Genomic DNA, 27281 nt, shown 5'->3' with positions numbered 1-27281 from the left:
TGCAATCTTACATGGTGATCTTACAGAAGGGGTGTGGATAATGCTCCTGACATGCTGGGGTGATGTTACAGACAGTGCAGAGGGACAGGATTTGCCGATTAGTAGGAGAGAGTCATTCACTGGCAATGCTGACAAGTTATACAGTGGTTAGCAGAACAGTCATTGAGTATAGTTGTAGTAAGACTGGCATTTGACAAAACGTAGGACCTTGTTCAAAGTAGACCATGGTGCAGGGACTAGTGCTTCCGGGTACTCTTACGTGTGAATGTGATCTGTTCCATGTCTTCTTCTTCTGATGTGTGTGTTGCCTGCTTTGTCCTTGTTGTTGTTGGTTGTGAAGGGGCAACACACACCTCAGTGTTAGAAGACGTGGAGTCAGACATCCCGGTCGCTGCTCCCTGTGAAGGTCTTAAGGGCAGTACTGCAGCAAGGAGGGTCTGCTGGTTTTTGAGAATAGCAGCCACATTACGATGGTAGGCAGCCAGGTCGGCCCTGAGGGAGTCATGATTGCATTCGTGCATGCAGTGGAAGGTTTGGGGTGCGAGGTGTTGTGGCAACTCACTTACTGCAGTGGTGAATTCCTTGACAGTTTCTTGTAGTCCTTGCAGTATGGATGTTAGGGCTTGCATAGCTGCTGCCTGATCTGCAGATGACATCATGCACGAGCGCACCCCCTCAAGGCTGGCTGCCATAGTTTGCATCCCCACCCGCACCTCCTTGGCCAGCTCCCGCTGTACTCCAACTACAGTTCTTTCAAAGCTGGTGCCAGTGTCGTCAGAGTCCTCAGCTGTATTGGAGCTGGCAGGTCTTGCAATTGGGGTGGTGGGTGGTTCTTCTGTGATGGCTGCTTGTTCTGTGCTCCTCCTTGTGACTGAAGGTGGGGTCTGGAGGGTTTCAAGGACCTTTTGGATGGTCTCCTGGGGAATGTTTATGGGCTCGTCATCCATGTCATCAGGGAAATCTGGGACAGGCATATCGGCAGGTGATCCATCTTCCTCTGCAATGAAACAGGGTACAATTAGTGTGTCTGTGTTGTGACAATTTTGACGTGACGTGCCTGCCTTTTGATGAATTCACTTTTTGATCTTGTTTGGTATTGGTATCTGCTGTCCTTCAGATGGGCATTGTTATAGGCCTATGGCCCACCTGTGTGTCACATGTATGTTATTGAGTTATCAGACTTGTCAGCCTCATCGCCTCTAGGTGTTGCTTTATACCAAATAGAGAATAGCTACCTTTTTGTCCTACTCGACCCTCCGTGTATATCCATTCTCACGGTGAGACCTTTCACTGCCTGCGGGTGTTCTGATGGTCCTGGCAGCACAATTGACTCTCAGGACCTGCCCCAATCCCTGATCGTTCACATCCACTTAAATGTAATTGACATGTAGCATATCCTATGCATGGCAATGTTATGATGTGATATGGATGTTGATATTGTTAATGTGTCCTGCTGATGTTGGGTAATGTGTGTTACATTGGATTGCCCTGATAGTCGTATCAGTGTCCTATTTCCCCCTCTGACTGTGCAGGTGTATTTCAGTGACCAGTTACATGTGTCCCCTCCTCAATGCTGTTGTCTGAGCAGTATTACTTTTGTGATGTTGCCTTGTTTGCCAGGCACGGGAAGGACCCTGACATATGCAGCATGGGTGTGTCCTTAGTGTTGTGTCACTCCTATTGTTGTTTACATTGGCTGATATTTGTGACACCTATGGGCATTGACATTTGCGTGTACTGGGGCCTTTGTCTTGTTTCAGGAGATTGTTGTAGATGTCATCCTCACCCCCTAATTTAGATATGTATGTTCCATGGGGAGGTTACTGCCATTGGCTACTTGAGCTGCACACAGATCAGAGGTGGTAGTGTCAACTGTTGTGGCAGTTACATTGCAGTTGTCGTTTTGGCTAGAGGATTGCTAATAGGGCCCTAGTTAATGTAGGAGATATGTTGGCTGATGAGTGCCAGGATGTAAGTTTGACGTAGTGGCCTTCCCTCCTATTGAGGCTTTCCCTTTGCTCCATTGTTGGCATGACAGCATGCCCCCAAAGGACTGTTGTTGGTGTAGTGTAATGTTGTACCCCAGCTTCTGTCTGTGCAGGCCATGCCCCCCTACCGTGCCCCTTTACCCATGCCACTCCATGTATATGATGACTTACATGCAATGTGTAGCAGGTATTTCCCCCCCTGCTTACAGTCAACATTATTGTATTTTAATTCCCCATGCGACTTACCCTGCATGTGTGTTGTCTCGTAGTAGTCTGCGCTGTCCTGTCCTTGAATCCCTGTGACGATCTCCTCAGGAATGACAGCTGCGACCATCTCCTCCATGTGGTCCAGGGCCTCCTGGTGTGCTGGACTCCCACATCCAGTCTGCAGTGCTGCCTTCCTGTTCCTGGCCATTTTTTCCTTTGTCCTACGTTTGCAGTCATGCCAGCGTTTCTTACACTCGGTGACTGTCCTGTGTACTTCAGCCACACTGTTGATCTTGTCAACAATTTGTTGCCATATGGCCTCTCTCCTACTGATTGGCAGCTTTGAGGTGATAAACAGTTGGTGCTGGTGTTCCGTCACCTCTTTAACCAGGATTTCCTGCTCCTCTGCACTGAAGCGACACTTTCTTTTCTTTCTATAAATGTCCTGGTTCTTGTATGGATCGTCCTGGCTGGTTCCTGGTCTGCTGTCATCTTCCTGGGGTCTGTAGTGGCATCTGGGATCCATTTTGGCTCTCCTATGGTGCACTTGCAGTGTTCGCGTTTTTTTTTAATGCTATTGCGTCAAAAAACTGCGCATATCCGGGTTGCGGTGTCGTAAATCGACCCACAGTCATTTCCGCCGCGTTAACGTCGTTTTCCTTTACGACTTGACGCCGCGATGTGGGTCAAAAATAATGACTCCCAACTGTTGATTGCGCCGCCGTGCGTCAAAGTATAAATTTGACGCCCGCACGGCGCTACGAAATGGCGTTAGCTCGCAGTAAATTTTTTGACGCAAAACTGCGGCGCCGCAGTTTTGCGTCAAAAAGTATAAATATGGCCCTTAGTGCCCCAATGCCTGCCCTGAGGAGCTATAGGCTGCAGAACTGACCAGAAGCAGCTTTCCCCTTAGCTGGATACTTGGGGCCTGATATAGACTTTGGTAAGCGGATTAGGTACCATCGCCATGGTGGAGTGCTTTTCTCCCACCATGGTGAGGATACTCCACTCACCAAATGTAGAGATGTCTGCCAGCCAGTGGATATCTCTTGCATTTACAGGAATTTCCGTCACAGCGTTTTCTGTAAATGTTTTGATATTTTGCAAAACGAAATCCTAATGCAGTATTTTTTGGAAATAAAAAAAAGATTACTCCTTCACCATGGTATTTTTTTTCTATGACGTGGAAGTCATTTTCAGCTTTCACTGCCGCTTACCACCAGGTTTTACCTGGTGGTGATAGACAGTGAAAACCTGCCATTTGTCCGCCCTTTCAAAATAAGGCGGGCGGACAAATGCCAAAACCGCCGTTACGCCGTTACGCTTCTGGGCCGTCTGAGGTGAATGTCAGCAGAAGAGCTACTGGGGGTTCAGCAGAGATTCTGTCAGAACTGTGATCTGAACTGTGATCTAATCAGAGGGGGTTTATTGAGTTGGCAGGGTTGTCCTCTTCCAAATTCATAATCCATTTGTGGCAGTGGGCTATACTTATGTGCCAGGCCTTGGGCTTCAGTATCTCAGAATCTGACTAAGGTCTGCTGTTATAACCAGTCGGCTGTTTAACCCTCTTCTTGTCTTCTTGCTGATCCTTCCACTCAGTAGATAAGCATTTTCAAATGAGGATCCTAACGTCTCTCTCTCTCTCTCTCTCTCTCTCTCTCTCTCTTCCCTGTAGCATGGTTCTCTCTGTTCAGCAAATTTATTTTTTTCCTGTTTGCTTTTCCTGGATTTAAATGTCCCCCTGTTTATTGTTTCACCTGTGTCATAATTGAGGCTATTTTATGATGAAAAGATTTTGAATAATATTATTATTCTCATTTGATGAGGTCGACTATACCGCTTTAATAATAAAACTGATGTAACAGGGATGCTGCTAATAGAATCATTATTTTGCCGTAAAAGAGGTTAGCTTTGCCAGCATTGCTGTTTCTGGTAAGGCAAACATTTAAAAATAAATCAAAAATAGGCTTTGTAATGCTTATGAATTAGGACACCATTAACAATGATGTAAAGTGATCTTACTGGTTACTTATAACTAATTCATTAAGGTGGCAACGGCAATATTGATGGTATTCTTGTCAAATAACTGAAAACATATTTTCACCAATTAATAACAAAGAAATCATTTGAGCAATACATGTTGACAGTGTTTTTTTTCTAAATTTTCCCCAAGTAATGAAGCGTCCTACCTAGCAGAGATGTTCGGGCCTTTGTGGATGATCAAAGTCTATAGTTATGAGTTTAAGGTAAGTAAACACGGGCACTAAGACCTCAAGTCTGAACATGTGTCACCCATACATAGCCTAGTTAGGCTTGCACTTGTCATTTATTGTGAGCATTAGATACTGTGAACGCCTCCTTGTTTTCTGCTAGATGGTACATTTCTCAATAGCTTTCTCATTACTACGTTAGATGAAAATCTACAGCTCGTTCTTTGTTTAGCTATTAAGTGTTGCATCTACTCCTCTTCAAGCTCGAAATATGAACAATTAATTAATAGAAAAATACTTGCTTGGTAAATTACCATCTTGTCTGGGTTTCCTGTCATGGCATGGGCTATGATAGACCACAAAGGCTGCACACAGCAGATGATTGCCAGGCAGTGAGCATAATAGAGGTTCCCTGCTGCAGTGGGATCCAATAGACCTGCTCTGCAGTGCATGCGCTTTGAACATCAATCTATGATTGTGGCTTACATTGGAGTGAATGTGGCGGGAGTGCTTTTGGATGAGAAACTTAGGCCCTTATTACAACCCTGGCGGTCGGTGTTAAAGCAGTGGTAATACCGCAAACAGGCCGGCAGAAAAGAAATGGGATAACGACCGTGGCGGAAACCGCCAACATAGACAGACACTTTAACACTCCGACCGCCACGGCGGTAGAAACAAACACCGTGGTGGTAACCGCCAACAGACAGGCGGAAGACAAAGTACCGCCCATTTCAAGATGCCTATCCGCCACCTTTTCCGGGGCGGAATCAACACGATCAAAAGCACAGCGGAAACAGTACACAGAAGGGAAAACACTCACCTCTCGACACCCAACGAGGAACCAGGACGCCATGGAGACCGAACTACACGTACTGCCCATGCTTCTCATCTACCAGGAGTACGAACGGCGGCGGCGACGACCATGGTGAGTACTGCACCTACAACACAGGGGAGGGGGAGGAAAGAGAGTGACACACACACGCAACACCCCCACCCTCACCCTCACACCCAACAACATACACACAAATACATGCATCAACATTCCATATACACCCCCCCAACCCCTGGAAGAACGCAAGGACAAAAGGAAATGATTGTAACAATTGTAATCATTAAAAATCCATTCGTCAATAGTCAAAATTCAGTATATACAAATATGTACACCAACTACACAAGTCCGGATAGTGTACCAATCATTGTCCGTGGCCCACTGGGCCCAAAATGCATGGGCGAAGCCCACACATGATACCTAACTCGAAACGCAGAGAACACTGCTGGGGCATCAGATCGAAAATACACAGGCACCTCAGGGAGAGGGGGAGGGGGGACACCTCAGCCTGATGAACGCACAACACCACTGCTGTACGAGGGGGCTCCATGCCCATGGCTGTATCCTGGGGAGTGCAAAGCCACAGTCCCACAAGTCTCTCCAGTGGGTGGTTTGCCCACTGCTGTATCCTGGGGAGTGCAAAGCCACAGTCTCACAAGTCTCTCCAGTGGGTGGTTTGCCCACTGCTTTATTCTGGGGAGTGCAAAGCCACAATCTCACAAGTCTCTCCAGTGGGTGGTTTGCCCACTGCTTTATCCTGAGGAGTGCAAAGCCACAGTCTCTCAAGTGGATAACAGTCTCCACTGGTTCTGGAGGGGGCCTGGTGCCCAGAGTGCTTCATCCTGCCAAGGACTGAGGTAGTGGATGTATCTCTCCACTGGTTCTGGAGGGGGCATGGTGCCCAGAGTGCTTCATCCTGCCAAGGACTGAGGTAGTGGATGTCAATCTCCACTGGTTCTGGAGGGGGCCTGGTGCCCAGAGTGCTTCATCCTGCCAAGGATTGAGGTAGTGGATGTATCTCTCCACTGGTTCTGGAGGGGGCCTGGTGCCCAGAGTGCTTCATCCTGCCAAGGATTGAGGTAGTGGATGTATCTCTACACTGGTTCTGGAGAGGGCATGGTGCCCAGAGTGCTTCATCCTGCCAAGGACTGAGGTAGTGGTTGTATCTCTCCACTGGTTCTGGAGGGGGCATGGTGCCCAGAGTGCTTCATCCTGCCAAGGACTGAGGTAGTGGATGTCAATCTCCTCTGGTTCTGGAGGGGGAATGGTGCCCAGAGTGCTTCATCCTGCCAAGGACTGGGGTAGTGGATGTCAATCTCCACTGGTTCTGGAGGGGGCATGGTGCCCAGAGTGCTTCATCCTGCCAAGGACTGAGGTAGTGGATGTATCTCTCCACTGGTTCTGGAGGGGGCATGGTGCCCAGAGTGCTCCACGTGCAGTGTGGCCGGTACAATTCCCTCACCTGGGTGTGCGTGCCACGAGATTGACGAGGTTCAGGTAGCATGATACGCCATGGATGCAGCGACATACCCCACACTGCTGCGGCTTCGCATTCCATCTGCAGGTGCAAACAGTGATGGAAGTCATGCCTCATGGAAGTTGCCCAGGGTCCAGGAACTCACATCCAGCCTCAGACGACTGACCACTGGGGATGGTAGCCATGTCAGTGGTGGTGCCGGTGTCCGAGGACGCCGCGGGGCCGGTGGCGGTGCTTGCGGTGGTGTCTGTGGTGGCGGTGCTTGCGGTGGTGTCTGTGGCGGCAGTGCTTGCGGCGGTGTCTGTGGCAGCGGTGCTGGCGGCGGTGTCTGTGGCGGCGGTGCTAGCGGCGGTGCATGGGTCAGCATCTGCTGAGGGACAAAGCAGGACGTCTTCTGCAGCCTCGGATGGCTGCCCACTGGGGAAGAGGCTGGGGACTATCGCTGAGGCTGTAGAAGTGCCGGTGGCGGTGCAGGTGGCGGTTGTGGTGGCAGGTCAGCGAGCGGTGTTCGCCACCGTACAGGTTGGCGTGGTCGTGGACAGAAGGGGTGACACTGGTCCCTCAGTCGGTGCCACCAGGCCCTCTCCTGACCTGCTCTTCTGCTTTTGGCCCTTCCCTACCTTTGATGGTGCCGCAGTTGTCTTTCCACTATCCCCTTTGGTTTTTGCCGAGCCCTTGGTGGCTGGTAGTTTCGGCTTCTCCCACTGGGATGTGGGCACCTTCTTCACCTTGGCAGGTGGCGGAATGTCCTTGCCCTCGCTACGTAGCACACTGGCAGCCCTGATGGGTGATGCACTCGATGAACCCGCAGTTGCTGGCACCACTGTGCATGGGGATGGGGTGGCTGAGGTGCTGGGCTGGGACCTGGAAAGCCTGGCCCAAGGTGAAGGACGGGGGGGGAGGTGTAGGGAAGAGGTCAATGTTAGCCAGGAAGAGATTTTTAGACACACTGGAATGGGAAGATGGAAGGGTTTGGGAGTGGAGGTAGAGGTAGTGGTTGAAGGAGGTTTACGCCTGCTGAATTTGGGTGAAGGTGCATGAGCTGGAGGCTGTTGTGAGGTGGATGGCTGTTGGGTGGGTGTGTGCCTGCGTTTGTGTATTTTGGGAGGAGGGTTCACTGACACACTGGTAGAGGACACTGGGGATGTGTGAATGGTAGTGGGGGTGGTGAGTGCACATGAGCGGTGTGTGGAGATGGGCGTGCTGGTGATGGAGGTAGTGGCTGAGGACGTAGTGCATGCAGGTGTGAGTGAAGACGAGACAGGGAGGGAGGAGGAGGACGTGGAGGAGGGGGACACAGTGGAGGCAGTGGATGTTGGTGTGTCTGCATGGGGATGGTGCTTGTGTGAGTGCCTGTGGGATGTGTGGTGCTTATGTTTGCCATGCCCACTCTTGTGTGTTGATGTGTGTGCATGCTGGTCTGATGGTGTGCTTGGGATAGGCTGAAGCACAGGGGATTGGGTCTGGGTGGAGGAGGTTGGAGGGAGGAGGCTGGACACAGGGACAATGGCTGCCATCAGTGCTGAGGCCAGAGCCTGAAATTTCCTCTGTTGGGCTGCTTGCCCAGAATGAATGCCCTCCAGGTATGCATTTGTTTGTTGCAAATGCCGCTCTACACCCTGGATGGCATTCACAATGGTAGATTGCCCAACAGTCAGGGATCTCAGGAGGTGAATAGCCTCCTCACTGAGGGCAGCAGGGCTGACTGGGGCAGGGCCTGAGGTGCCTGGGGTGAAGGAGATGCCCACCCTCCTGGGTGAGCGGGCACAGGAAACACACTGAGGGGCTGCTGGTAGGGGGGTGGCGGCTGTACCTGTTGAAGCAGTGAGCACAGAGGTGCCCGCCACCGCAAGGAAGCTCCCATCAGAGGAGGAGTCGCTGTCACTGCTGTCTGCTCCTGTCCCCGCCATGGAGGTCACAGCAGCAGCACTTGCAGTGTAGGTCCTCTCCTGTTGAAGGTCAGGTATCAAGTGAGGGAACAGACAGAAAATGGCGGTCACATCCGCGGCGGTGCGTACCGTCACCGCCGGCGTACATCGTCATTGGCTCCTGGGACCCATAGGGCCCAATGTTAACCAATGCAGAATTGCGCCGCGGTCTTCGGCCGCCCACCGCGACGGTGTACAACGCCAGCGCAGTTACCTTATATCCCCTTGTCTCACCTTACAGGTCAGGCAGCCGCCATTTCAGGAGGCCACATGGGATGAATGTTAACTGCGTCACACTTATCTGGGCTGGGAATATAGACAGATACCGGCACATTGCAGATTAATAACGTTTCTGCAAATAACAAATTGTGATACCTCAGTGTTGGCTGACTCTCTGCTCTCTGTTCTCCCCCATAGGGCAGGTCTGCTGGGGCAGGTGATGAGATGGCGGCCTCCTCCGGTGTGCAGACCCCTGGTGGACCTGTGAACAATGGAAGAGGGGCACATCCTAGTCACATACAGGCTTGATCGTGCAACAATCCAGGAACTGTGTGCCCAGTTGGAGCCAGACCTGATGTCAGCTATCCGCCATCCCACAGGGATGCCCCCCTCTAGTGCAGGTCCTGTCTGTACTCCATTTCCTGGCCAGTGGGTCTTTTCAAACAACAGTGGCCATGGTATCAGGGATATCCCCGCCAATGTTGTCTAACGTGTTGTCCAGAGTGTTGTCTGCCCTGCTGAAACACATGCGCAGCTACATCGTTTTCCCTCAGGAGGATTTCCCCACAGTGAAAGGTGACTTCTATGCCCTGGGAAATATACCCAACATCATTGGTGCCATTGATGGGACACATGTGGCATTTGTACCCCCCCGAAGAATGAACAGGTGTATAGAAACCAGAAGAGCTACCATTCGATGAATGAGCAGATGGTGTGTTTGGCAGATCAGTACATGTCAATGCCAAGTATCCTGGCTCTGTGCATGAGGTTACATTTTGAGAAATTGCAGCATCCCTTATGTGATGGGGCAACTCCAAAGGCACCGTGTGTGGCTAATAGGTGAGGGCAAGGTCCCAATACAGTTGACAAAGGTGTCTGGGTATGGGGCTGTCTAACAGATATCCATCAACATTTGCAGGTGACTCTGGTTACCCCAACCTGTCATGGCTACTGACGCCAGTGGGGAATCCCAGGACAAGGGCAGAGGAACGCTACAATGAGGCACATGGGCGAACTAGGAGGGTGATCGAACGCACCTTCGGCCTCCTGAAGGCCAGATTCCGGCGCCTCCATCGGACAGATGGCTCCCTATACTACTCACTGAAGAAAGTGTGCCAGATAATCGTGGCCTGCTGTATGCTGCAAAACCTGGCTTTGTGACGGCAGGTGCCTTTTCTGCAGGAGGATGGGCCAGATGATGGTCTTGTGGCAGCTGTGGAGCCTGTGGGCAGTGAAGAAGAGGAGGGAGAAGAAGAGGATATCGACAACCAAAACAATATCATCATGCAATACTTCCAGTGAGACACAGGTAAGAAGATGTAACTGCTTCCCACATCCCATACTGTTTTTGAGCTAGCATAAGTCTATCATTTTCACCCAGTGTATGGACCCTGACTTGTCACTTTGACTTTCCATTTCACAGATCTGGGTCCTACTTTGTGCCCTCTGCTCTGTTTACTCCTGGTCTACAGCTGTGTTACATTGGTATGTGAACAAGTACATTGACATTGCTCTATTCCATAGTTGTTGCAATTACACATTTGTGAAAGCACAGACTGACTCCAGATTGTTTTGTGATTGAAGTGTGTTTATTCCTGTGCAAATAAGTGGAGGTGGGTTGTAAAATGGGCTGGGGTGATGGTGGAGGATTGTCCATGGCAGAGTCCAGTCTATTTGTTTCACAGGTGCATTGTCCAACGGGGCATAGGAAGTGGAGCAATGGTAGTTTAAGGATGGACAGGGTGACATAGTGGGATAGAAGGGTGACATTCAGGGGGGTCTCCTTTCCTGGCAGGGGTCTTGGCAATGTTCTCTGTCTTGTTCCTGGAACTCAGAGACCATTTGCGGGGTGGTTCTCCATCTGCAAGGGGTGGGGTGCTGGTGTCCTGTTGTTCCTGTGGCAGTGCCTCCTGTCCACTAGCGCCGGCGGAGGTGGAGGGCTGTTCATCATCCAGGCTAGTGTCAGGGGCCCCTTGTTGTGCCACTGTGTCCCTCCTGGTGTTGAGAAGGTCTGCCAGCACCCCTGCAATGGTGACCAGGGTGGTGTTAATGGACTTCAAGTCCTCCCTGATCCCAAGGTAGTGTTCCTTCTGCAGCCGCTGGGTCTCCTGAAACTTGGCCAGTACCGTTGCCATGGTCTCCTGGGAATGATAGTACGCTCCCATGATTGGAGAGTGCCTCGTGGAGTGTCGGTTCCCTGGGCCTGTCCCCCGTCACACAGCAGTCCTCCCAGTTTCCATGTTATCCTGTGCCTTTGTCCCCTGTATGTGTGCCCACTGCCACTGCCCCCAGGTCCCTGATCGTCCTGTGTTAGTGGGTTTGCCTAGGTTCCCTGTAGTGGTGGACACACTGCTGATTGACGTGTCCTGGGGACAGAGGGATGGGCCCGCTGGGTGGGTGCTGTGCTGGTGTTTCCTTAGGGGGAGGGTCTGTGGTGGCTTGTGACAGTGGTAGGGGAACCGACTGTCCCGAGGTCCCAGATAGGCCGGGCTGGTATTCTTGATCCAGGCGTGCAGAGCTGCTGTCATCACTGTGGGCCTCTTCTGTGGGGGGACTGGATATGTCTGGCACCTCCTGTCCGCTGACGTTGGGTAGGGGTCCTGGTGGGGTGTAAATGCATAGTTATTGTATCTGTGTGTGCCATTGTGTGCAATGGGTGAGTGACCCTATACTCCAGTGCTTGCATTATTGGCTTGGTCCTTGTGTGATTGGTGATTTTGGGCATGAGTGAGTCTCTGTACTGGACATGCTTTGGTGGTGGGTGTCCATGCATTGGTGTTACATGCAGGGCTTGGTTTTGGGATGTGTGGGTTGTGTTGGTGGGGTATCTGTGGGTTGTTGGGGTGATGGGTGTGAGGGTAAGGGTGGGGGTATGTGATGGCATGCAGGTGGGGTAGAGGGAATAAGGTAGTAAAGATTTTCCTTACCAGAGTCCAGTCCTCCTGCTACTCCTGCGAGGCCCTCAGGATGCAGTATTTCCAAGACTTGCTTCTCCCATGTTGTTAGTTGTGGGGGAGGAGGTGGGGGTCCACCGCTAGTCTTCTGTACAGCAATCTGGTGTTTTGAGACCACGGAACGCACCTTCCCCCGTAGGTCGTTCCACCTCTTCCTGATGTCATCCTGTGTTCTTGGATGCTGTCCCACTGCGTTTACCCTGTCAACAATTCTTCGCCATAGCTCCATCTTGCTTGCAATGGATGTCTGCTGCACCTTTGATCCGAATAGCTGTGGCTCTACCCGGATGATTTCCTCCACCATGTCCCTGAGCTCCTCCTCAGAGAACCTGGGGTGTCTTTGAGGTGCCATGATGTGGTGTGGGTGATGTGTGAGGTGGTGTCTGGTGTGATGTGTGAGAGGATGTGTTGGTGTGTGTTGTTTGAGGTGCGTGGATGTTGTGTAAGTGATGGTGTTGTGTGTCTGTGGATGCTGGTGTTGTTTTTGGTATTGTCTCTCTCTGGCCTGCTTACAAATTTCTGGTAGTAAGGGTTTGTGGGTAATGTGCGTGTGTGTTTTATATTGGATTGGTGTGTGGGAGTGGTGTGTGTATGTGTATCAGGTGTGTGCATTTTGAATTGTCAAATGTGGTTGTGTTTTGTAAGTGTGTGTGTATTTTGAGCGCAGCGGTGTGTACAGCCAATGGTTTACCGCAGTTGAAAGACCGCCGCGTTGATACGTGGGTCGTGATAGTGTGGGCGTATTCTTGTTGCCGTGACGGTGTCGGTTTTGTTATCGCCAGTTTATCACTGACCTTTGGTGTGACGGACTTGTGTGGGTGTCTGTATTGTGGCGGATTCCGAGCTGTGGGTCGTAATACCTGTAGCGGAATTCCGCGTGGCAGCAGTATGTTGGCAATCTTCTGCACGGCGGTAGGTGGGACTTACCGCCAGGGTTGTAATGAGGGCCATAATCTGCTGTTGCTTTCTTCTTGGTAACCACAGGCCATGATTGATAATGTGGTGTTCAGTCTTGCAGAATGAAGGCTTCCGTTATAGAAGATGAAACTTCACGACAAAGATGTGCTCTGAGGCCATGCCAGAGGCATCCAGGACTCTGAACTATTGTGTAAATTTGAACAAGAGGTACAGCTGTTGGAGATTATCTAGCACATCGGGAAACATAGATCGAAAGATACCTGCACTCTGTAATTTCTTGGTCAGAACAGTGACCTTTGAATCCTATGCAATCCAACCCAAATTGTAAGGTGGCTTTCTGGGCATTCCCTCATATCTCCATCTATCATTTCTTGTTGGCAGTTTAGTTGAGTCAGCCTGAGCGGTTTAATTTGATGAATGTGTCTTGAGCACTGTGTCTTTGTAATGTGCATAATAGATGCATGGAATAAATTAGCCATTGTTGATGCAGTAGAATTTCCCCTGATCCTGTATCTGTGATTTCAGCTAGAATGGCAAAAACAAGTTACTTAGCTTTGGTAGTGCTGTTTCTGGTAAATACTAACCACATATTCCATACCTTGTGATTTCTGACCTTGTGAACCTTCACAGATACCAGACTAGATCATGAAAACTCATTGTAGTGACAACTACACACCGGCAGGTAGTGCAACAGGGCATGATCGATAAACTGAGAATGCCGACAGCATGTGTGACCTATAGTTATCACGCAGGCAAACTGACATCTACCACCTCCAATGTTAGCTTAAAACCTTTCAGTGGATTCTGCTAAATCTTCCTGCGTGGAGGTGGAGACTGTGCATGTTTGGTTGTAGGATTTTGTCCTGCTGGCCAACAGTAGATCCTTCCAACGAGGCGGTCAAAATGGTGGGCATGTGCTGAGATTTAGGAGCTGTGAAACCAGACCCTCTGAGCCCAGTCTGCGTTCATCAGAATGAGCCTTAACCTTGTCCTGCTTGACTTTCTTAAGGACCCATGGGATCAGTGCAGTGACAGATGAAGAAATGCTTAAAGGAAGCCAAGGTCCCACCAACAGTGGAATGCATTTCCTCAAGGAGGAAACACCACAGCGCAAAAAGCTAGGCATTGAGCAGTCTCGGAGAACGTGAACAGTACTGCAGAAGCTGCTTCCTGTTGTGTTAACATACAATAACAAGAACACTTTCACCTTTTCTTGAAGTCCTTTACTAGTAACTCAAGCCCTGCATGTATTGGTTCCAGGCACAGCTTACTCTCAAGTCGATATAGATAAGTGAAGTATACGTTTGTAAGTTTGCTATATGTATATATATATATATGTATATATATATATATATATATTGCAAATGCTTCCTTTATGCTTTTTGTATTTAGTTAGTAGACTATCAATTTAATATTTTGTATTGTAAGGTAGTTTTTTTTTTTTTTTTCTTTTTTAGCGGGAAGACCTGCTGTGTTGTGTAATTTCTGTCCTGGGTCTCTTCTGAAAATGTGGGGAGAAACGGAATATGGTGGGTGGAAGGGAGGACAATTGAGCCCTTAATCACTCAGTTAAAACATTCAACTTTAACGTTGCTCTTGGGATGATAAAGAGAAGAATTACTATGCACTATAAAAGTCCTAACAATAATTCCATTAAACATTCGGCACAAACTGTCAACCATTGTGATTTATGATACACTTGGGAAACCCCTCACTGTGAAAGGGCTCTTCTACAAACTCCACCACACGTTTGGCATCCGCTTTACTTTTAACTTCCAGCCACATAGAAAAGTGATCAGTGGCTACAAATGCAAACCTGGGTAAAACATGCCTACCGTGAACAGGACCAAAATCATCAACTCAAATTCTTTCCCATGGCATTTGTGCCAACTCTAAAGATGCAATGGAGGTTGAAGTTTGACCAGCGATTTATCAGAATTAACGCACTTCACAGATTCTCTGACCACACTTTCAATTTCTGTATCAATACCAGGCCACCAATAGGATTACCTAACCATGCACCTCGTGTTCTCAATACCAAGATGGCCCTAGTTCCAACTCAGGGGGTCATTCCGAGTTTGGCGGTACCTGAACCGCCGCGCTGGCGCTGCAGACCGCCATTTTAACGAGTAAGTCGGTGAAACCAATGCAACACAGACAACTCACCGTCAGCACCGTGGCGGAAGCCAACTTCATGCAGGCGGAAGCCAATGTCCCGCCCGCCATATTCCGAATCACCACACCACCAGGATATACGTTGTGGGCTGGCTGCCACGAAAACCATGGCGGAAACAGAAAGTACAAAAGGAGACACCCACCTCCAGGCACAGAGAAGCCTCTGCTGCCGCTATGGCAGACAAACTGCTAGTCTTCCCAGCGTTCTATCTCTCCATATTCCTTCAGGGCCACCGACAACGACGAAGATGACAACCGTAAGTACGCCTAGCATAGAGGGGAGGAAATGGCAGCGATACAATCCCACACATAACACACATTCCTCACACAGACAGCTAAGGCCACACACAGACACACACAATATACGTCAATGGCAAGTACCCAATACACACACAAAGCCAAGCTGATACGTGCCAAACGTACAGCACAACGCACAACAACACCACCAACACACCCCATAACCACACATTGACAACTAGACCACAAACACCTCAACGCAGGCACAGACAGGCACGTCGTCTGACACCACACATACACACACACCATGAAATCTATGTAGCAATGACACACAATCAATAGCCGTGAACACACATCCAAACAATGATACAGGTGACACAACACTTACAACCAACAATCAAGGGAAAACCACACATGCAGCACCATACGCACGGACTCACACAACACTCCATACAATCACACAAGAAAGCAGTCACACCCATCACAACATCCCCATGGCCCAAACCATCTACCCAGCGCATGCAACAACACAGACACAATCCATACACAGACATCACACACCTTTGCACACAGATGTCACACCACCATGTAGAAGAAAACCAGGGCAAGCATCTCAACTTGACATTCACAGCAATGCGGTCAGTTGTATTCAACAACAAAAGAATTAGAAAACTATATACAAAATGTGCCAATGGCAAGTCCAAGGTCCAGAAATGCAGGACACATTGTCCATGAATCATGGGCCCAACTTGACTCCAGACAGAAAAGAGGCCTCCACGTCGTAGGGGTATCAATGGGACAGGCAGGCACCTCAGGGGTGTGGGGATGGTGGGGGAGGCTTGGATGTGGAAGGGGCACGTTTTGGTTTGGGCTTAGGAGGGGTGACTTTGGCACCAGAAGGGGTGGATTTCTTGCAGGGTGGAGAAGCAGGAGAAACACCAGTGGGGGCACCCTAGGAATGTGAGGTGGAAGGGCCTGAGAGGGGCAGGGGGACACGGCGTTAACGTGGAAAATGGGGTGGGAGAGGAGTAGGGAAGAGATCAAGGGCAGAAAGGAAAACATTCTTAGGTACATAGGCGGTCACATGATTGAGGGTTGGGAGTGGAGGTAGAGGGAGTGCTCATCTGACGTGTTGGTGTGCTGTACGTGGATGCTGGTGTGTGCAATGTCTGTATGTGTGTGGTGGCTAAATGTTGGGTGGGTGAGTGTGTGCATGAGCATTCATTGGCAGGAGGGTGATAGAGACGCAGGGAGAGGGAATGGGAGAAGTGTGAGTGAATGTTGCGGTGGTGTGAGCAAGTGAGGTGGATGTGCTGCAGGTGGCTGAGATGGTAGTTGTGGTGAGTGCGGATGTGGTGTGTGTCTGTGAGTCTGCTGTTATGGTCATTGAGGGTATGACAGGAATGGTAGTAGACCAGCGTGTGATGATGCAGTGCTGGCTGGTGTGAGTGGAGATGTGACTGCAAGGGAGGAGGTGGTGGGGGAGTGTCTGTTGTCATGTCTGCAGATGTGTGTTGTGTGTGTGCATGCCTGTGGGAACGTTTGTGATGCCTATGACTGTCTTTGCACACCTTGGCCCTCATTATGACCTTGGCGGGCGGCTGAAGCCGCCCGCCAAGACCTGACCGCCGGGCAGCCGCCAATGCAGCCACACTCCCGCCGCGGTCATTTTGAGATCCCCGCCGGCCCAGCAGGGATCTCGGCCGCAACACAGGAGCCGGCTCCAAATGGAGCCGACGGTGTTGCGGCCGTGTGACGGGTGCATTGCACCCGTCGTGCTTTTCACTGTCTGCATAGCAGACAGTGAAAAGCTGCACGGGGCCCTGTCAGGGGGCCCCGCGACTCCCCGTACCGCCAGCCTTTTCCTGGCGGTTCAAACCACCAGGAAAAGGCTGGCGGTAGGGGGACTCATAATCCCCTGGGCTGCCCTGGCGGATTAGAACTGCCGGGGCCATTGTGGCGGAAAACCACTGTCCCCGGCGGTGTGACCGTGGCGCTTCCGCTACAGACGTAATGACCCGGAATGCACCGCCAGCCTGTTGGCGGTGCTTCCGTCACAAACAGCCCTGGCGGTCTTGGACCGCCAGTGTTGTAATTACCCCCCTTGTCTGTTGTAGGGGGTGTATGCTAGTATGTATGTGTGCTTTGGACAGGTATAGGGAGAGAGGTTGTGGATTGGGAACAGGTAGCTGGAGGAGGGTCAGAAGATGAAGGAGGTCCTGATCCTGAAGCGATCCTGAAGCGATCTCTGTAGACCAGACAAGGCACCATGAGTGCCTTCCAGGAAGGCATTGGACTGCTGCATCTGGGATGCCAGTCCCTGGATGGCATTCACGATTGTTGTCTGCCCCAGAGAGATGGACCTCAGGAGCTCGAATAGCCTCCTGGTTGAGGGCAGCAGGGCTGACTGGGGCAGCGGTGCCTGCCGCATAGGAGACGCCCACCCTCCTGGGTGAGCGGGCAAGGTCAACTGGGTGGAGTGCTGCAAGGAGGGCGGTGCTGGTTAGGGTGGTGGTGGACAAGGATGGTGCTGTGATGATCCCAGATGGCTCCACCACCACCAGGTAGCCGCCATCAGAGGAGGAATCTGAATCAGATGTGTTGGTAGCTCCAGTCTCCCCCGGGGTGTTCCCCTCGCCCTCCGTCCTACTGGTCACCTCAGCTTCACTGGTGTCCGCCTTCTGGGTCCTGGGGCTGCTGCATCTCCACTCACTGGTGCCCTTCCTCCTTCACCAGATGATGCTAATGCACACATAGACAGAGATGGAGAGAGAGAAGGAGGGCGGGGGAACAAAAAGGGAGGAAAGGATGTTAACCCACACATCCACTTCACAAACAAACAATGCAGATTACAGCCCGTGCTGGGGAAACAAGATACCATTTACCAATCATTTAATATTGGGTCATGCAAGCGATACCCAAACTCACCTCATCCCTGCAGCCAAAACACCTGAATGAAGACCACTACATGGCTATCAACTGCATGAATGACTTATCCAACAAAACAGCCCAGGACCATACCCATCCACATGTCATCCATTAGTGGATGATACAAATCTGAGCACAGAGGGACTGGGAACACTAACTAACTGACAGGAATGTGTGGAGTACATGTGCTACAGAGGTCCATTGATGTAGCAAGTCAAACAATTGCAATGTTCATGTAACATGCCTGTCATTACCCATATACAGTGCCTAAATAACCACCTTGTACTGCAACAGTACACGCAGAGTTGGAGGATGCAGCCAGTGACATCATTGCATAGATGAGTGACCCATACCTACAGGTGAACGTGTGTCACAGTACCACCACTTCTTTTCCTGCATGGCTCAACATAGCTAACGTCACACACTCCTACATGATGGGTGTGACAACCATGACTGTGCATTCCCTAAATCACATCTGACCACATCAATTCCTAATCCAGTGAGGGTCACAGTACACAACCATGCAGTAGTCACCTGACAGTCAACACTTACCCCCATGTAGCTGCTATGCTCCCTTCAAGCGTCCATCCAACTCTGGGTACGCCACTGCCAGTATGCAGGCCATTAGAGGGGTCAGGATCCGACGGGCACCCCTCCCACGTTGGGAGGCCATACCCAGCTTAGCCTCCGCGGTCTTCCGGGCCCATCGCCTCAGGTCCTCCCACCGCTTCCTGTAGTGGGTGCTCTGCCGGCTATGGACCCCCAGGGTCCGCACTTCCTTGGCAATGGTTCTCCATAACCCTTTTTTTCTGGTGGATGCTGAACTGCATGGAAAACATTCAGAAAAGAGAGGGCATGATGTTAATTACAACAATACAGCAGTAACCTTTGGCGACACACAAGAACAGGGACCATGCACAATGCCAGTATTCCACACATATCCTGTGCATGCTAAACACCTGATCAGTCATGACATGTCAGTGTGCACACACATATATCGTCAAACACTGCCTGACAAGTGGGACAAAGTACATTGTATGGACCTGTTGCCCTGGAGCACCCTACAACCGCTCATACAGTGGTAGAACCCCTTCCACCAGTTTCTCCAGTTCCTCCGTAGTGAAGGCTGGGGCCCTATCCCCTGCAGTGCGTACCATCGTTGCTCCAAATTACAGGACACAGCAGCACACAAAGTGGGGGTCTGTCTTGCCAGAAAGCCAGGAGTCAAGTGAACCATACAAAATGGCGGTTACGACCGCTGGCGGTGATCGTCATTGGTCTCAGTCTCCCAGAGACGTCAATGTAAACCAGTGGGGGGTTGCACGCCGGTTTAGACCGCCTTCCACCATGACAACTTCCGCCGGCAGAACGAGGTCACTTCCGGCTGTACAATGCATGCCGAACAGGCGGATGCCATATTAGTCTGTGACATTACTGTCCTGGGTGCACACTGCATAATTACCTGCATGTCGTCACAAATAGATACATCAGGTGACACATTGTGGATAATGACACGTAGTGAGTGACTTGTGACAACACCAAATTTGTCTCTACAGTTATCACCATGTTTGATCAGTATAGTTGAACACATGAAAGGTGTACGTGTACATGTCCTGTATACGTCCACTGCCACGGTGATCATGTGCCATCGTCTGGTTAGGAATGCTGTGTGGAGTAATGTGTCTTCCCACAACATGACAACCAACTTGCGCTATTTACTCTTCATGACTGTCGTATGTCATACTTGGTGCCCTACATTGTGAGTGGTTCCCAGATTGTTGTTTGTGTCCCCGCACAGATATCGCCACATTGTAGTGATGAGGAATGCCCCAGTTTACCAGCCACTTGTCGATCTTGATACCATGGAAGAGCGCCACATCATCCTGACCTATCAACTGAACCATTTGTGCATCAGGGAATTGTTCGCTCAGTTGAAGCCAGACCTCCTGTCGGGTTTGAGAAATCCCCGTGCCATTCCTCCAACAGTCCAGATGCTGTCAGTCCTGCTTTTTCTGGTGAGTGTCTTTTTTCAGGTTACAGTGAGACTGGCAGCTGGGTTTTCACAGCCCAAGTTCAGTAAGGTGTTGCAGGATGTGCTGGATGCCCTACTCAAGCATGTGCACAGGTACATTAGGTTCCCACAACGTCAAGAATTGCCCACTGTAAAAGCAGCATTCTACAATATATCAATTGTCCCACATGTAATTGGGGTCATTGATGGGACTCACATTGCCTTGGTACCTCCGAGGACCAATGAACAGGTCTACAGAAACAGGAAGAGTAAATATTTGCTCAATGTCCAAATGATGTGTCTTGCAGACGAGTACATAACACAAGTGAACACAAAATTCCCAGGATCAGTACATGATTCTTACGTCCTGAGGAACAGCAGTGTCCCTGCAATGATGTCACAGCTACAGGGAGAAAGGGCCTGGCTCATAGGTATGTGTACTGCCCTCCATGTCAGAAGTTCGTACCCCTCATAACACAGTCAGCCCTCTGCCTAGCATTGTTACCTATGGTCATGTTCTCTTTTCAACACAGGTGACTCCAGATACCCCAACCTGCCCTGGCTCCAGACACCTTTGAGACATCCAACTACAGGAGGGGAGAACAGGTACAATGAGGCACATGGCGAGACGAGACGAGTGATTGAGCGGACTTTCGGTCTCTTGAAAGCTAGATTTTGTTGCCTTCATGTGTCTGGTGGTGCCCTACAATACCGACCAGGGAAAGTCTGCAAGATCATTGTTGCATGCTGCATGCTCCATAATCTGGCCCTCAGAAGGCACATCCCACTGTTGGAGGAGGGGGACATTGATGCTGGAGCAGTGTTTGGGGCCGGTGACTCTGATGCTGAGCGGGAGGCAGACGAAGATGAGGCACACGACAACAGGACTGACCTGATTCATCACTACTTTCAATGATGTACGGGTATGTGTGAATTGTATGCCATCTGCCCATGGAAGATATATTGCTGAAGCCAGTCACTAGCCAGTATTTGCATGCATCAAGGTGTGTGTGGGGACTACAGCCTTTCATCTTGGTTTCCAACCTTGAAGGATAGTAAACGTACCATGAGGGGTAGTGTTAATGCACTGTTGCTAAGTACATATGTGGAATGCTAGTGCCATTGCGGTACAGCCTTATTGTTGTACCAAAGGTTTAGGGTCCTCAGTCTACCTGTTTGGGGATATGTTAGGGGGAATTATCAGTCTTGTCCTGCTGTGTAGGCATGTCATGCTGCATTGCCAGCTGCTGTGTGGCAAGTACCAGTTCCTGACCACTCATGGAGGTGTACAATAGAGGATGTTACCTATGTTACGTCGTTCCTGTCCCACACGTGTGTGACTGTCTATGCAGACCCTTACATATGTGGTATCATAGCTGCCGGGCCTGTCATCCTGTGTATGTGTTCAAATGGGGTGGATGTATGTATTGTTTACCATGGCTCCACCACCACCAGGTAGCCGCCATCAGAGGAGGAATCTGAATCAGATGTGTTGGTAGCTCCAGTCTCCCCCGGGGTGTTCCCCTCGCCCTCCGTCCTACTGGTCCCCTCAGCTTCACTGGTGTCCGCCTTCTGGGTCCTGGGGCTGCTGCATCTCCACTCACTGGTGCCCTTCCTCCTTCACCAGATGATGCTAATGCACGCATAGACAGAGATGGAGAGAGAGAAGGAGGGCGGGGGAACAAAAAGGGAGGAAAGGATGTTAACCCACACATCCACTTCACAAACAAACAATGCAGATTACAGCCTGTGCTGGGGAAACAAGATACCATTTACCAATCATTTAATATTGGGTCATGCAAGCGATACCCAAACTCACCTCATCCCTGCAGCCAAAACACCTGAATGAAAACCACTACATGGCTATCAACTGCATGAATTACTTATCCAACAAAACAGCCCAGGACCATACCCATCCACATGTCATCCATTAGTGGATGATACAAATCTGAGCACAGAGGGACTGGGAACACTAACTAACTGACAGGAATGTGTGGAGTACATGTGCTACAGAGGTCCATTGATGTAGCAAGTCAAACAATTGCAATGTTCATGTAACATGCCTGTCATTACCCATATACAGTGCCTAAATAACCACCTTGTACTGCAACAGTACACGCAGAGTTGGAGGATGCAGCCAGTGACATCATTGCATAGATGAGTGACCCATACCTACAGGTGAACGTGTGTCACAGTACCACCACTTCTTTTCCTGCATGGCTCAACATAGCTAACGTCACACACTCCTACATGATGGGTGTGACAACCATGACTGTGCATTCCCTAAATCACATCTGACCACATCAATTCCTAATCCAGTGAGGGTCACAGTACACAACCATGCAGTAGTCACCTGACAGTCAACACTTACCCCCATGTAGCTGCTATGCTCCCTTCAAGCGTCCATCCAACTCTGGGTACACCACTGCCAGTATGCAGGCCATTAGAGGGGTCAGGATCCGACGGGCACCCCTCCCACGTTGGGAGGCCATACCCAGCTGGGCCTCCGCCGTCTTCCGGGCCCATCGCCTTAGGTCCTCCCACCGCTTCCTGTAGTGGGTGCTCTGCCGGCTATGGACCCCCAGGGTCCGCACTTCCTTGGCAATGGTTCTCCATAACCCTTTTTTTCTGGTGGATGCTGAACTGCATGGAAAGCATTCAGAAAAGAGAGGGCATGATGTTAATTACAACAATACAGCAGTAACCTTTGGCGACACACAAGAACAGGGACCATGCACAATGCCAGTATTCCACACATATCCTGTGCATGCTAAACACCTGATCAGTCATGACATGTCAGTGTGCACACACATATATCGTCAAACACTGCCTGACAAGTGGGACAAAGTACATTGTATGGACCTGTTGCCCTGGAGCACCCTACAACCGCTCATACAGTGGTAGAACCCCTTCCACCAGTTTCTCCAGTTCCTCCGTAGTGAAGGCTGGGGCCCTATCCCCTGCAGTGCGTACCATCGTTGCTCCAAATTACAGGACACAGCAGCACACAAAGTGGGGGTCTGTCTTGCCAGAAAGCCAGGAGTCAAGTGACCCATACAAAATGGCAGTTACGACCGCTGGCAGTGATCGTCATTGGTCCCAGTCTCCCAGAGACGTCAATGTAAACCAGTGGGGGGTTGCACGCCGGTTTAGACCGCCTTCCACCATGACAACTTCCGCCGGCAGAACGAGGTCACTTCCAGCTGTACAATGCATGCCGAACAGGCGGATGCCATATTAGTCTGTGACATTACTGTCCTGGGTGCACACTGCATAATTACCTGCATGTCGTCACAAATAGATGCATCAGGTGACACATTGTGGATAATGACACGTAGTGAGTGACTTGTGACAACACCAAATTTGTCACTACAGTTATCACCATGTTTGATCAGTATAGTTGAACACATGAAAGGTGTATGTGTACATGTCCTGTATACGTCCACTGCCACAGTGATCATGTGCCATCGTCTGCTTAGGAATGCTGTGTGGAGTAATGTGTCTTCCCACAACATGACAACCAACTTGCGCTATTTACTCTTCATGACTGTCGTATGTCATACTTGGTGCCCTACATTGTGAGTGGTTCCCAGATTGTTGTTTGTGTCCCCGCACAGATATCGCCACATTGTAGTGATGAGGAATGCCCCAGTTTACCAGCCACTTGTCGATCTTGATACCATGGAAGAGCGCCACATCATCCTGACCTATCAACTGAACCATTTGTGCATCAGGGAATTGTTCGCTCAGTTGAAGCCAGACCTCCTGTCGGGTTTGAGAAATCCCCGTGCCATTCCTCCAACAGTCCAGATGCTGTCAGTCCTGCTTTTTCTGGTGAGTGTCTTTTTTCAGGTTACAGTGAGACTGGCAGCTGGGTTTTCACAGCCCAAGTTCAGTAAGGTGTTGCAGGATGTGCTGGATGCCCTACTCAAGCATGTGCACAGGTACATTAGGTTCCCACAACGTCAAGAATTGCCCACTGTAAAAGCAGCATTCTACAACATATCAATTGTCCCACATGTAATTGGGGTCATTGATGGGACTCACATTGCCTTGGTACCTCCGAGGACCAATGAATAGGTCTACAGAAACAGGAAGAGTAAATATTTGCTCAATGTCCAAATGATGTGTCTTGCAGACGAGTACATAACACAAGTGAACACAAAATTCCCAGGATCAGTACATGATTCTTACGTCCTGAGGAACAGCAGTGTCCCTGCAATGATGTCACAGCTACAGGGAGAAAGGGCCTGGCTCATAGGTATGTGTACTGCCCTCCATGTCAGAAGTTCGTACCCCTCATAACACAGTCAGCCCTCTGCCTAGCATTGTTACCTATGGTCATGTTCTCTTTTCAACACAGGTGACTCCAGATACCCCAACCTGCCCTGGCTCCAGACACCTTTGAGACATCCAACTACAGGAGGGGAGAACAGGTACAATGAGGCACATGGCGAGACGAGACGAGTGATTGAGCGGACTTTCGGTCTCTTGAAAGCTAGATTTTGTTGCCTTCATGTGTCTGGTGGTGCCCTACAATACCGACCAGGGAAAGTCTGCAAGATCATTGTTGCATGCTGCATGCTCCATAATCTGGCCCTCAGAAGGCACATCCCACTGTTGGAGGAGGGGGGCATTGATGCTGGAGCAGTGTTTGGGGCCGGTGACTCTGATGCTGAGCGGGAGGCAGACGAGGATGAGGCACACGACAACAGGACTGACCTGATTCATCACTACTTTCAATGATGTACGGGTATGTGTGAATTGTATGCCATCTGCCCATGGAAGATATATTGCTGAAGCCAGTCACTAGCCAGTATTTGCATGCATCAAGGTGTGTGTGGGGACTACAGCCTTTCATCTTGGTTTCCAACCTTGAAGGATAGTAAACTTACCATGAGGGGTAGTGGTAATGCACTGTTGCTAAGTACATATGTGGAATGCTAGTGCCATTGCGGTACAGCCTTATTGTTGTACCAAAGGTTTAGGGTCCTCAGTCTACCTGTTTGGGGATATGTTAGGGGGAATTATCAGTCTTGTCCTGCTGTGTAGGCATGTCATGCTGCATTGACAGCTGCTGTGTGGCAAGTACCAGTTCCTGACCATTCAGGGAGGTGTACAATAGAGGATGTTACCTATGTTACGTCGTTCCTGTCCCACACGTGTGTGACTGTCTATGCAGACCCTTACATATGTGGTATCATAGCTGCCGGGCCTGTCATCCTGTGTATGTGTTCAAATGGGGTGGATGTATGTATTGTTTACATGCCTTACAACTTTGGGCCTGATTCCATTTAATTTTCCCTCTTCAGGTCACATCTCTGTCTGCAAGCTGATTTCTGTATTCTCTGTTTCCATCATTGACACAGGAAATCATTAAAATTTGGATTTCCTTACACACCTGCCTTGGTGTCCCACTACATCTGTCACTTCAACATTGTTGTGGTGCAGACATGTGTATATATTTGCTGCTTGGAAACAGGATTGCCACTACATACAATGAAGAAACGTCCACCATGACTTGTGTGAATTTGTGTTTATTGAGTGTATGATGTCACAGTCCAGAGGAGTGGGGTATTGTTGTGGGTGCTGATCAGAGTGGGTGGTACAGCTGTTTGTCTCACAGGTCCTGTATCCATGTGCCCGGTATGCTGTGTACTTGGTATTGGACAGCCAACACGGTGCAACAGTGGTACACAAGGGTGACAGTTCAGAAGAAGGATCACTTCCTGGTGGGTGGATTGGTCTTGGCCTGAGGTCCTGCAGGATGTCTGGATTGGCAGCCTCTTTTGCGGGGGGAATCCCTCAACTGCAGGGGTAGGGGTGCTGGTGGCCTGTGGGTCCTCCTGATGTGCCTCAATTCCAGTAGCAGGTGCTGATGTTGTTGCCAGTGGTGTTTCCTGACTACTGGTTGTGGCCTGCTGTTGGGTTGAGGGTGTCTGCAGGATGTTGTTCAATTCCTTGAACTCCCCTAATATGGAGACCATGGTGGCATTGAGTGCCTACCACTGCTGCATGGCCTCCTGGTGGTATCCTCCTGCAGCCTTTGCATGTCCTGCAAGGTGGTGTGTATCTGGCCCATCTTGTCCTGGGTTTGCTGGTAGGCTCCCAGGACTCTGGAGACAGCGTCCTGGCCAGTCATGTCCTGCACCAGCCTTGTCCCTTGGCCCATGATTGCCCTCCCACTCACCCTTGCCTCCTGTGTCTGTGCCCCTGGTGCAGTGTGTCCCCTCCCTCTGACACCAGCACCGTCATTGTCTTGGGTTTGCACCGTTGACTCCTGCCCCTGTCCTGTGGGGCACAGTGTTGTTTGATGTGACCTTGGGACACAGGTATGGGAAGGTGGGCTCTGCTGTACATTCGCTGCCACAGGGGAGGTGGTTTCAGTTGTGGGCATGGTGTTGCTGGTGGTGGTGGACTGACCACTCATGCCTGATGGGACAGGTTTGTTGTCCATGTCCATACTTCTAGGGGAGCCCTCCCCTATTGGTTCTGCTTCTAGGCCTGGGCTTTCTGTCACTGGGCTCCTCTTCTGTGTGGCAGTACTTGGGAGACCTGTGTAATGAGAGGGATTGTAGCAGTGACACACATGGTTGTATGCCATCATTGACTAGATTTGCAGGGCAGTAATGGCGTTGACAGTTAACAATCCACTTCTGTGTTCCCAGCAGTGGAATGTTACAATGGGCCTATTTTGGAGAATAGTTCATGTTTGCCTTGCTACTGTCATTGCCATGTACTGATGTGCATTCCTAATACTTATTGGTGATGGGGAGTGCCATGGTTTAAGGTGCAATTGCAGTGATGTGATGTGGATGTAGCAGTCATGCAAGGGTAGGGAGTGTTGCATTGTGGTAGATGTGGTACTTGCTCCAGTGTGGGGTATCCATGCACTAGGTGGGCCTGTAAGGGAATGGTGTCAGTAGGGTGCTGTGGCATGCAAGGGTGGGTATTGGGTCCATGGTGGGTCTGTGTACGTTAGGGTGGTGTGACAGGGAGTGAGAGGGTGGTGGGGGTACATGCTATGCACGGAGACATGTTGGCTGGGGAGTACAGTAGACTTTCCAGTGTCCATTTCAGTAGGTATTCCCGTCAGCCCTTCTGGATGTAGTATGGTCAGGACCTTCTCCTCCCACGGTGATGTTTCTGGGGGGTCTGGTGGGGCCCACCAACTGTCCTCATTACAGCGATTTGATGCCT

General features: G+C 50.3%; 1 protein-coding gene across 1 annotated transcript in view; it reads left to right on the top strand.

The window, feature by feature from the left end:
* SERINC4 (serine incorporator 4) overlaps positions 1-27281 on the top strand; it is a 251852-nt gene that overhangs the window by 205824 nt on the left and 18747 nt on the right. The window contains exon 9 of the mRNA XM_069222637.1: positions 4369-4441. Coding sequence (XP_069078738.1) covers positions 4369-4441 — 73 coding nt within the window. The remainder of the gene's footprint in view (positions 1-4368; positions 4442-27281) is intronic.

The sequence above is a fragment of the Pleurodeles waltl genome, chromosome 3_1, assembly GCF_031143425.1.
Source record: "Pleurodeles waltl isolate 20211129_DDA chromosome 3_1, aPleWal1.hap1.20221129, whole genome shotgun sequence".
NCBI lineage: Eukaryota > Metazoa > Chordata > Amphibia > Caudata > Salamandridae > Pleurodeles > Pleurodeles waltl.
Note: the sequence above shows the minus strand (reverse complement) of the source record. Positions and strands in the feature narration are given on the sequence as shown.